Source organism: Chinchilla lanigera, unplaced genomic scaffold, assembly GCF_000276665.1.
Source record: "Chinchilla lanigera isolate Chin_1 unplaced genomic scaffold, ChiLan1.0 scaffold00087, whole genome shotgun sequence".
Lineage (NCBI taxonomy): Eukaryota > Metazoa > Chordata > Mammalia > Rodentia > Chinchillidae > Chinchilla > Chinchilla lanigera.
This window is the reverse complement of record NW_004955488.1, coordinates 5,771,223-5,782,865: the sequence shown is the minus strand read 5'-3', so window position 1 is coordinate 5,782,865 and position 11,643 is coordinate 5,771,223. Positions and strand designations below refer to the sequence as shown.

At 35.3% G+C, this 11,643-nt stretch overlaps 1 protein-coding gene across 8 annotated transcripts in view; it reads right to left on the bottom strand.

The window, feature by feature from the left end:
* The window catches only part of Smap1 (small ArfGAP 1), a 108,202-nt gene that overhangs the window by 84,018 nt on the left and 12,541 nt on the right, over window positions 1–11,643 (bottom strand). For 7 of the 8 annotated variants that reach the window (XM_013504423.1, XM_013504424.1, XM_013504425.1 and 4 more), the window contains one exon: window positions 7,006–7,091. In XM_013504423.1, coding sequence (XP_013359877.1) covers window positions 7,006–7,088 — 83 coding nt within the window. In that variant the 5' untranslated portion in view covers window positions 7,089–7,091. Of the gene's footprint in view, window positions 1–7,005; window positions 7,092–7,339; window positions 7,441–11,643 lie in introns of those variants that run through there. The other variant, XM_013504418.1, reaches the window with a different exon arrangement.

The following is an 11,643-nucleotide window of genomic DNA, read 5'->3' as shown; positions in this document are numbered from 1 at the left end:
AAGCCTCAAAATGTGTCTTGAGAAACACCCCGGAGGGGTTATAAAAAGTTAACTTTACAGTCAACTTTGCCCTGGAATGCTTCTCCAAAGACAAAGAACTCTCGGGCCCAGATAACCACTTATGACCCTGCCCGGGTTGTTTCATCCCTTCCCTGGCCCTAGATAAACATTGTAACCATAAAGGAAATGCATGGTTATCTGTAGGGGGACATACAGAACAGAGTGCAGAAAGTATGTATCATTGTGGTTGGGCTCATGACCGGGGCCTGACCTGGTCACGCGGGACAAGAAAAACAATGTGTGGCCACCTATGTCAATGGCTGCAACATTCTGATCTGTTACCATAGAAACCAAAGGTGTATTTAAGGTGGAAACAAAGAAAGGCCAGCCCAGCTGCCCCACGTTCCTGACCTGCTAGTCGGAGATGTGGGGTGACCGGTCTAAAATTCAATGAACTCTGCCCTAAATAGAACTCTACGGTCTTCTGTGGAATTCAGCCCACTTGCCGCTACATGAAGACTCTTAGTAAGCGCTAACAGGGACTTTATCAGCTTATTTTTGTTGCAGTTTCCAGGTTTTTTTCACCTTCCCAAAATCCTAATTCTTGTAGATTTCATTAGTGTTGAAGCAATGCTTTCTCACGTCTCAATCTTTGTATATGCATTATTTTCAGATGTAATAAACAAACAAAAACCCTTAAAGAATAGTTCCCAACAATCACTACCTATCCTTTGGTGAATAAAAAAAAGATCAACATTTCATGTAAATATGACCATAATCTGTAAATGCTTTGGAAGAAGCAGTAATTTGAAAAATCAAGTAAGTATTCTTAAGCTAACAATAGCAAACATAAGCATAATCCAAACACCTAATATAAATCATACCTCATACTGAAAAGTTGCAATTTTCACATAAATCTTAAAATCTAGCTGTAAAGACTGTGGCTCTATAAGACTGTCTCTTTTTAAAGGCCATCAAGACTCAATGGGGCAGTATTGAGTTTACTCAGATTATCATCTTAAATAATATTCAAGTACCCTAACATAGGAAGAAAAGTTGTGAGCTTTGGGAATTCTTAATAGCTACTTAAACATCCCAACCCATTCCCCTGAGCACCTACCAAATATATTCTATGCTCTATCTCACTGAGTTATTTTGAGGATTTAAAAAGATAATGTATATTTAATGCCAATCAAGCCAAGCGCTTGGCTTAGGGCAGTGCTAGCAAACCTATGGCACACATGCCGGCGAGCTGTTTGTACCACTGAAAGCTCAAAAACATTCACCATCACTGGCTTAGGACAACTATTATTAAAACAGCAAAGTACTGCAACTATTATTTCCAACATCTTCACTGTGTCAAAGATTAAAAACTTGCAAATACCAGACATCAATTCACTATAAAATCTCTTCTTTTCTGAAGTTATCTCTGGTCCAAAACATTAATACTTTATTTCTCTGAACTTTATCAAAAAACTGAAATACTATACCTACCAACCTTGTGCATACAAGAGATCAACATACCAGGCTACTATGAAGGTATGTATTACCTTTCCCTGAATATCGTCCAGGCATAATAATATGGAATCAGGAGGATCAATTACATAACTTGGAGGTTTCTTTAATCCATAAGATACCAGATAAGAGATAAAACAAAAACTTTCAGTAAGGGAACAATTCAACAGGAAGAGATAACAATTATATGCACAACAAATATCACCATAGACAACGTCACAAAAGACACTATTAGACATGAAAAATCAGATAAACACTAACACAACTGTAATGAGGGACCTCAACACCCCACTGTCACAAATGGACAGATCAGACAACAAAAATATCAGAGTTGAACAAAGCCTTGGAACAAATGGACTTAATAGGTATATACACAGTACTCCACCCTCAAACAAGAGAATATACATTCTCAGCAAAACAGACCACAAACTAGCCCATAAAGTATGCTTAAGTAAATGCAAGGACAAAATTAATCCATGCATATTATCACACCACAAAACAATGAAAGTAGGAATCAATGATAAAAGAAATCACTGAAACTACACAAACCTAAGGGAATTAAATAATACCCTCTTGAGTAATTAATAGGTCACAGATGAAATTAGTCCCTACAGTCAAATAATAATGTCAGTAAGAAATCCAAGAACCTATGGAACACAATGAAAGCAGTTCAAAGAGGGAAGTTAACAGCAGTGAATTGCCACGTCAGGAAAATAGAGCAAGCTCAAATAAACAACCTCAAGGTCTTTGAAAAACAAGAAAAATCCAAACTCAAAGCTAGTATGAGCAAAAAAATTGTAAGTATCAGCAGAAATTAATGAAATTGGGACTAAAGAAAAACTATAAAGAACCAATGAATCGAACAGTTGGCTCTTTGAAAGATTAAACAAAATAGACAAACCCTTTGCCAATCTTACCAAAATAAGACCCAAATCCATGCAATCAGAAATGCAAAAAAGCAAAATCGCAAGGGATTCTGCTCAATCGAGATCACTGATAACTACTTAGGGAGCCCATACTCTAATAGAAAATTCAGAAGAAATGGATGAATTCCTCGATACGTATGAGCTAGCAAAGCTGGCTGGGGAAGTAGGTGTAACTTGTTAATCACAAAATCCTAGGACAAGCCCCAGAACAGTTTTCAAAGTGCTGCGTATAGACTTCTCATGAGAACTCTGGTAGGTTTTCCACAGGACACCCTAAACACCAACCTGAGGTGTAGGGACACAAAAAGGACGGTCCACACTGAGTTCTGTCAGTCTTGCATGATGGCCATTCTCACACTGTAAGGAATACTTCTTTTCCTACTTTTATTTGGCCCAAACTAGCTCTGCAGAGCCAGTTTCTTTTCCTGCCTTTTATAAAACATTGCTATCATCTGCACTTATCTTGACCAATTCTTTGCTCAGGACAGAAAGAAAGGAAAAGCCACCTGCAGGAGGAACTGTAGTGCTTCAAAGTCTGCTAACAGTATCAGTCAATGAAATTGAAGAAGTAAAAACTAAAACAAAACCAAATAAAAACTATGAACTAAGAAAATCCCAGGTCCCAAAGAATTCACTGCCAAATTCAGTAAGAACTTTAGAAAATACCTTTCATGATGGCATCCAAAAAAGCTCAGGAATTAGCCTAACCAAGTAAAAAACCTCCACAATGAAAATTATAGTCCTCTAAAAAAGGAAATCAAAGAAAGTATCGGAAAATGGAAAGATATCCTCTGTTCCTGGACAGGCAGAGCCAATATAGTCAAATGGGCATACGTTCTAAACCGTTACACAGACTTAACACAACCCCAGTCAAAATACCAATAGCATTCCTCACAGAACTAGAGAAAGCAATCATAAAATGTAAATGTAAACACAAGAAACCTAGAATAGCAAAAGAAATTCTGGGCAACAAGGAGAAGGCAGGGACATCAAAGCCCTGACTTCAAATTATACTACAAACCTAGTGATAAAAATACAGCATGGTATTGCCAAAAAAAAAAAAAAGAGACCACAGAGGATACAGACACAACTTCAGGCACACTCAGCTACCTTCACTGGAAGAAAGGACCAAACACCGTCACTGGAAGAGAGACCTCTTTAACAAACGGTGCTGGGAAAACTGGGTAATCACATGCCAAACATTGACCCTAGACTCAAATCAAAATGGATCAAAGGTCTAAATATGAAAACAGAAACAATCTGCTAGAAGACAAAATAGGTAAAACTCTTGAAGACATAGTTGTAGGTAAAGACTTTCTGAACAGAAACCAGTTGCACAAGAAATAATACCAAGAATCAATAAATGGAATCATATTAAATTAGAAAGCTTCTGTATAGCAACCACCAACTGAGTGAAGAGACAACCTACAGAATGGGAAAAGCTTTTTCCTACCTCCTACTCATCAGAGAAAATATTAATATCTATAACACATAAAGAAATAAAAAAATTTTTAAAAGAAATTAAAAAATTAGATCCCACCTAAATATAAAGACCCAATCAAAAAATAGGTATCTGAAATGAACAATATATCTCTCAGATGAAGAAGATAAACAGCCAACAAATACATATAAAAATGTTCAACACTGCTGACTATTGAAGAAATGCAAATTAAAACATTCGGATTCTATCTCCAGAAAGAAGGGCATCATCAAAAAATCAATCACTAACAAATACTGGAGAGGTTGCAATGGGGGAAAAAGCAACCCTTCTTCTTTATTGGTAGAAGTGTAAATTGGTATAATTACTAGGGAAACCAGTACAGAGATTCCTCAAATTACTAAAAAACAGAAACAGCTATTCCCCTTCTAAGTACCTTCCTGAAAGAGTTAAGACATCATACTGATGTATGCATACCCATGTTTACAGCTGCACAATTTATAACAGCCAAATCTTGGAGGCAGCCTGCATGTCCACCAACAAATGAATGGATAAAGAAAATGCAGTATTTATATGAAGTACTACTCTGCCATAAAGAAGGATAAACTGAGTCATTAATGGGAAAATGGGTGCATCTTAAAATCATAACGTTAAATGAAGTCAATCAGACAGACTTAAATATCACATGGTTTCTCCTGTATGAGAAACTCAACATAAAATACAAAATAAAAGACAAAAGGAAAAAAGAAAGAAAACAAATTATAATCCAGCATGGAAAATGTATCTATTAGTGTGCTTTGATTTAATATAATTGTCTTATGTGTTCTGTATTTTTTTTTTTTTTTGGCCTGTTCTTCTGGCTGTTAATCTATGTGTATGAAAATTAACCTTATAGGATTTAACCTTATAGGGTTAAATAAAAGAATCTGATGCTGGCCAGAAAAAGGGACAGCTGTGTAGGGGAAGGAGAAAAAAAAGAACTGAGATGTGTTTTGTATACGTTCCCACTCCCCACAGTAAATACAATCATCATGTGTCATAGATAGTACTAATAAAGCTAAAACTTTCAAGAACCTCAAGTAACTTACCTTGGAACAGTCAAGAGAAGTACAAAATAACCCAGCCCAAACCAAGCCAGCTCTCCGCAATACAAAAAACTTCTTAAAAAAGGAAATTTTTTTTCAATTTGAACGATCCCACTTATCAATGCAGGCTTATGGGTAAGGAGTAGGAAAAAGAGAAATAAATTATTATGCATAGCAGGCAGACAGTAACAGCCCCCTAGGATACTGCTTTGTTTGCTTGGCTATGTTCCCTTCTATCATGCTCTACTCCTCAAGGCATCTGACAGAAGCCCTCACTTTTTAGATGAGAAAAGCATTCCCGAGATTCTCAACAACAAAGGAAAAAGCCCTCAGTAAACTGAAGTATAACTTCACCCAGCACTTTTTACCACCTCCATGTTAAATGATTTCTCATTCTGCATTTCCTGCTGTCTTCCAGGGTGTAGATTTCTACGTCCAGGTACCAAGCAGGTAAAGCCATTTTTATATGTCTAACATACACCTTAATCTGGGCAAGCAGTGCAGCATCGTTTGTTGTCTTTCATTTCCAACTCTTAACCCTCCATTAGTGATTTCCTTCAGTCACTGAGTAAGCACTTTAGCCACTCAAGCTAGAAAACTCGAGGATCATCCTGAGAATCAAAGCTAATCTTAACCTAGTCCAACTGCTCCTGCATTCCCAGTTTCTCCCCAGTTCTGTCCTCTTCATCCTCAGTGCTACTGAATGGATTTAAATCTCTGTTGCTGCTCATCTCGGGCTGCCCTAGTATTCTTCAAGTCTTTCCGCCTACCTCCAGCTAATCTTCCTGTGCTAAACGTCAGCACCACAATGTTTATACTGCTTCTAACCCCTTCATGGGTTTTCAATCACTTCAACTGCTTAGGACAGTGAAATGAGGTCCACAGTGTTCTATGTGATATCAAAAATTATGCTGGATCAAATTATCTTTTAAGCTGCTACTTCTGCTTGCCCCAATTTTGTCAATATCAAAACCCCAAAAAGTTATGTTTCTTCACACCTTCACACTTGGGCTCACACAATTTGCATACTTGAAGTGTACTCTTACCTAGGCTATTTCTATAACAAAAACAGGCTTGGATATCACACTGATAAATTTGTGAGGGTGTGTGTGTGTGTGTGTGTTTGGATTATCACACTGCTAAATGTGTGTGTGTGTGTCTGTACGCACACACCCAAAATGGAAAAAGCCAAATGCAAATTACTAACTTTTCAATCATAACATAAAAGGTTTCTGTCCAAATATGAAGTGTATCTGTGTTTGAGAAAGGATCATTTTTATCCACTGGCCACACAAACTGTTTTACTCTATGCGTATAAATGGACAATATATAACTGACCTTTAACAAAATAATCTTATTATCGAAACACAAATGTTTTTACCATGGAACAGAGTCCAAATACCTACAATTAATTAGATAATCTTATTTATACAGCAGCACAGTTTTGATGGGCTGCTTTCTTCAACTTCAGTGAGTTTCAGAAATCCTCTTAGGAGTCAAATGATTTTATCTTTAACAAACGTGAAACACATCCTGACTAAAATACCTGTGGGAAAACAGTCTATCCATTCAAAAAGGCAGATATATAAAGCAAACATAGTTGTGCAATCTATGACAAAGAAAGTTAGCAGTAAATATTAATATACATTATTCAATATGTACAATAAATAATTTGCCATTTAAACACATAACTGCCCAACTGTTTCATATAGTTACTACTTAAAGGTGATCAAAGGCTATCCATACGCAAATGATTTTAAAATAGGATGTTTACAGATTAAGATAATAAACATATACTCTTTTCAAGAGACGGAAATCAAGAAAAACCAGTCACAAAATTTTATACTCAGTAATAATTAACATAAAATATTATACACCTTGTATTGTGGGCAGCTAACGTTCTATTAAAAACCTACTACATACAAAGCACAACTCAAGGCAAATCAATTTATATCTTTAATGAACAATAAAGCAACATCAACATGAACGGTAAAAATAAACTTTTTATGTAAACCTACAGAAAACAAGCTTTAAAGGATACTGATCTGTCTGTGGTCTTCGAAAGTTCTCTGGAAGGTTGGCTTCATAGAGTAGTCTTGCTTTAGTATTTCCCATATCTTGCATGCACTGCAATTGAAAAAGAAATCAATTTCATTACTCACGAATATTAAAAAGTAATTGATTATATGTATATACACACACACACTAATACTAACAGTATTTCCAACATATTCTCCTTCAAAAATAAATTATAGCTATAAAAATGAAATTAATTATTCAAGTTCCAATTAGAGTCATTATTTTTAACATTTCATATTTTTCAACACGTGAGTATAAAATTTTTAAAAACGTTCTTTCTGTGAAAATAATGCCACCTTTATACTCATAAATTGCTAAAAGTGAAATTCCTGGCAGTTTGTTATTTTTTCAAATGCACCGCTGGAACAGTTCTGCCACTTCAGAGCTAACCGCTCAAGATCAAACTTTCTTTGAGTTTTGATACATTCTAGAATTCTCACAAATTACAGTCAAGATCACCATGGAGATCACCGCATCAAATGGAATTTCTCACAGAAGTTCAAACATCATTTGGTTTCTTTTAGATAAGAAATATAAAGAACAAAATAAAAGAGAGATAAACAGAAAATAGGGAAAAGATCAAATTCTTCCCCAAATTACAAATTCCATTAAGATTGGTATTATTCTGTTTCTTTTTATAAGACTCTTTTTAGTTTATGTCTTGTACTATGAGTAACTACTCTGAAGATAATGATACACAGTATAATAATTATTATTACTTGTTTTTTGATTATGAAATTTTAATTTTTTCATAAAAATATATATTTAAATAAAAGAACACAATGGAAGTTAAATAAAAGAAACAGTGTTGACCTAGAATTGCACTGAATTGGATTAATTTCTCTGGAGCTGTGAACCCCCTCTGAGATCCTGCAGAAAGCTTTCCCCACTAAGAACAAAAACAAAAAACAACACCACCTCTGTGCCTACTGCCTCAATTTTACATACACACTCAGGAGTGCACAGAGCCTTGCTATGGTTCGCGTGAGGGCCCCCAAAGATCCATCCGCATGTTAAAGTCTTGGTTCCCAGGGTTCACTACCGGGAGGCACAGAGCATTTACATGGAGCCTGGTGGGATGTGCTCAGGGACATGCCCTGGAAGGGACTTTGAAACTGGTCTCTCTCTTTGCTGGATCGTGACATAAGCAGGTCACCTTGCCATGTACATCCTACACCTGCCACCAGGCTCCCCCTGCCTGAGGCCCAAACCAGGACACCACCCAATTTTGGACTCTAACCAGCAGAATCATGAGCTAAATAAACCCTTTCTCTTTGTAAATTAATTGCCTCTGACATTTCATTACAGAGACACAAAGTTGACCTAATACAAACTTCCTTCCTAAAATCTATAAACTTCAAAGGTAAGAATTACATGTACTAAAACAAAACCAAATAACCCTGTTACTAAAAAAAAACAAACAACCCTGTTACAAAAGTGAGAAAGAGCTGGGGCTGTAGCTCAGTGGCAGAGAGCCTGCCTACCATGCTCAAGACCTTGGACTTCATCTCCAGCACCTCCATCGAAAAAAAAATCGGTAAATTCACTAAAACTTACAAAGTACCAAAAATCATTCAAAGGAATAATCTAACTGTTCTATGCCTAGTAATGAAAGTGGCTTTTCTTTTTAATCAGCGCATGTCTGTAGTACAAAATGACAGTATTCACAGTGGGACTGGAACATGTACGTAACACATTTGAAGTGTTTCCTTTAATCTCCAGAAAGTGGCTTTGATTTTTAAAACTTACCAACAAATAAAATTCCAGGCCAAAAAAGAAAAGAAAAAGAGAACTACTCCTCAAGAGGCATAAATCAATTGATAATCATTTATTTCAACCACTTAAGTTGTTTCAGTATCATTTATGAGTGGTAACTAGTCAAATGGTATTTTCTATGTATTTTATCACATTAGAAACTATATATTAGATATATAAACAAAACATCATATTGCTCATTTACATAGAGTTTGAGTTCCTAAAACTTGTAATTGCTACAGAGGTCAATTTTTCTTATTTTTTTTCCTGATTTCCCAGACACACAACCCCTACATCCCTAAGAAAATAATTCAGGTTTAACAGATTACCTAATGTTGACCTTGAGTCATAGCCCTCAAGTATATACAGAAGCATCTTCCCTTCTGTATATACAGAATGACCCACCTCTCAACTGAGAATTTTCTTAAAGTGTTTGAAATTGCAATATACTACACATCTGGCCATCTATTCCACCTTGCTTTAATGTAAGTATTTCTCACAATAAACTAGATTTCTAAGTTATTTCTCGAGTGATAAGGATAAAATAAAGGAACAGGGAGGCAGGAAGTAAAAGGAATGATAAACTGAGAAAGAGTAAAGGATGTTTGTCATTTAGCCCTTGAGATGAAACAGAAACTAAGGCAAAGTAGACCTGAGCTTCAAAATTGTGTAAGATAAAAAAAAATATTTTTTTTCCTGCAAGGTGAAGCGACAGTACAAGCTCATAGTTCTATTACATTGTTGGACACCACCAGCATGGATTAGTATGAATAGAGCTAAGATGCCTTTTCATGTGTGGAGAAAAGAACTCAAAAACTTTCAGTGTAGTGCACCCTTTATGAAAATGGAAAAAAAATAAATAAATGTTTCCCATCTCAAAGCATTCAAATGAACACATCTTTGTGCCAAAGTGGAAATCTGGAAGCAGAGATGAACAAGTTACATAATCGTGAAGCATTAAACATTTGAAAAGTCCTAGATTAAAAAATATATATCTTCATATTTTATCTCCACAATTTCAGTACTTTTTGCTTTATGAAACAACAGTACTTTTTGCTTTGTTTTATAAAGTACTAAACTGTGGAGATAAAACAAATTTTTTAAGTTTCTATTGGCCAAGCTAGAGCACATGGAAATTTCAATAGAAAATTTAGACTAAAAGCAGTACCTATTATATATACCATACCTCATCAATTCTCAGTTACATTTTTTCATATTATATCATCTCTGAAATAGGAATGCATCTTACAATTGATCATGTCTTATAAACGACAATTCTTAACCCATAAAATGGATGTTTCTTATAATCAGCAATGTCTTATATTCAATAATATGACTGCATATATTAATATGCATATATAAATGTCATAAATATTTTATTCTGGTGAAAAATAATTAGAAACAAGGTATACATGTACCAAATTATTAAACACTGTTCTAGTGATGTTATCCATCACAATTGAAAAATAAAGAAAATAGGCATAAAATCTAGAAGGAAAGGTGATGTAAAATGCAGTAATGAGCCATTTCTACAGAAGACTGCTGCCCAAAAGTGACCAAATGCAGGTGCCCATGTGTCTGTTAGCTAGAACTGCAGGAAACAAAGATTCAGTGACATCACAGCTACTGATCATTTTATAAAAGTAAGGAAGATACTGCTAAGTTTAGTCTCTCAGTTTCCAAAAGAGTGGGAGGGAGGTCAAAGGAAGGTGGAGATGAAGGGGAAGACTCAGTAATCTGGAGATCCACAAAAAAACCCCACCTCCCCAAAATGTGGTATTCTGTGGAGGTGATAAGTCAAGAGTACAAACCAGCTGTCCTTAAGACTTCAAGACCTTACGATAAGAACCCTAGATAATACTCATGAAAATATATTCTACTGGCCCTGGAGAACAGCGCTGCCCCAGTGCCAAAGACAACACATAAGGGAGTAACAGAACAGCTACAGTGACGAACACTAGCCTCAACAGTTTGGGAGTGAGATTTTAAATTTTAAAAGTTTTTTTTTTTTATTTTAAAGAGAATAAAAGAACAACAAAATAACAACAAAGACAAAAACAAAACAACACAGAAACAATAAAAATGATACAGGATTTCAAACTAAAATGATAGGAATTAACAGTGGTTGTTACATTACATATTGGAAAACATATATATGTATAAAGAAGGATAGCTGGAATAATTGTACTTCTGATGTCTAATGGTTTACTGAAAGGAACAGTTAATGCTTAATTTTTTTTTCTTGAGCAATTTTACATGCTTGTATCTGGTAATCTGAACAACTAATCTGAAGACATCACTATGCAATATAAGAAGAACCATTGTTGAACTCCTACTATCTTGTTTAGTGAAGCTCTGTATCGTTTCTAATGTTTTTTTTAATTTCTTTTTATTCTCTTTGTTTGATCAATCTTGCACTCTTACATCTGGTAATCTAAAAATTATTATTATAATATGAATTTTAGAACAAAGGAACAATCTGCCAGATGATATGTAAAAGACCTACGATTATCAGTCTCCATGATCCAACTCCTGACACCACCAATATCAGCATGCAGTAGGTTAGATATCTCAGGCTTCCTCCCAAGTAACTTGGACTGTGTCCTGTAGGGCTTACAAGCATCAGGCTTTTTGCTTTCCAAAGCCAGCTTTCATACTACAGATGAGGGGTTGTGAGTTCAATGTCCAGTACCAAAAGAAAGTCAATATTAATTTTTACTTTCACATACTACAGATGGTTTTTCTTCTGGGGGATACATAATAAATGGCCTATGTTCCTCTTAAAACAAAAAGTATGCTTTATATCTTCAATTACTTGTAAATGTTTTAATTTTTATTACAAGTT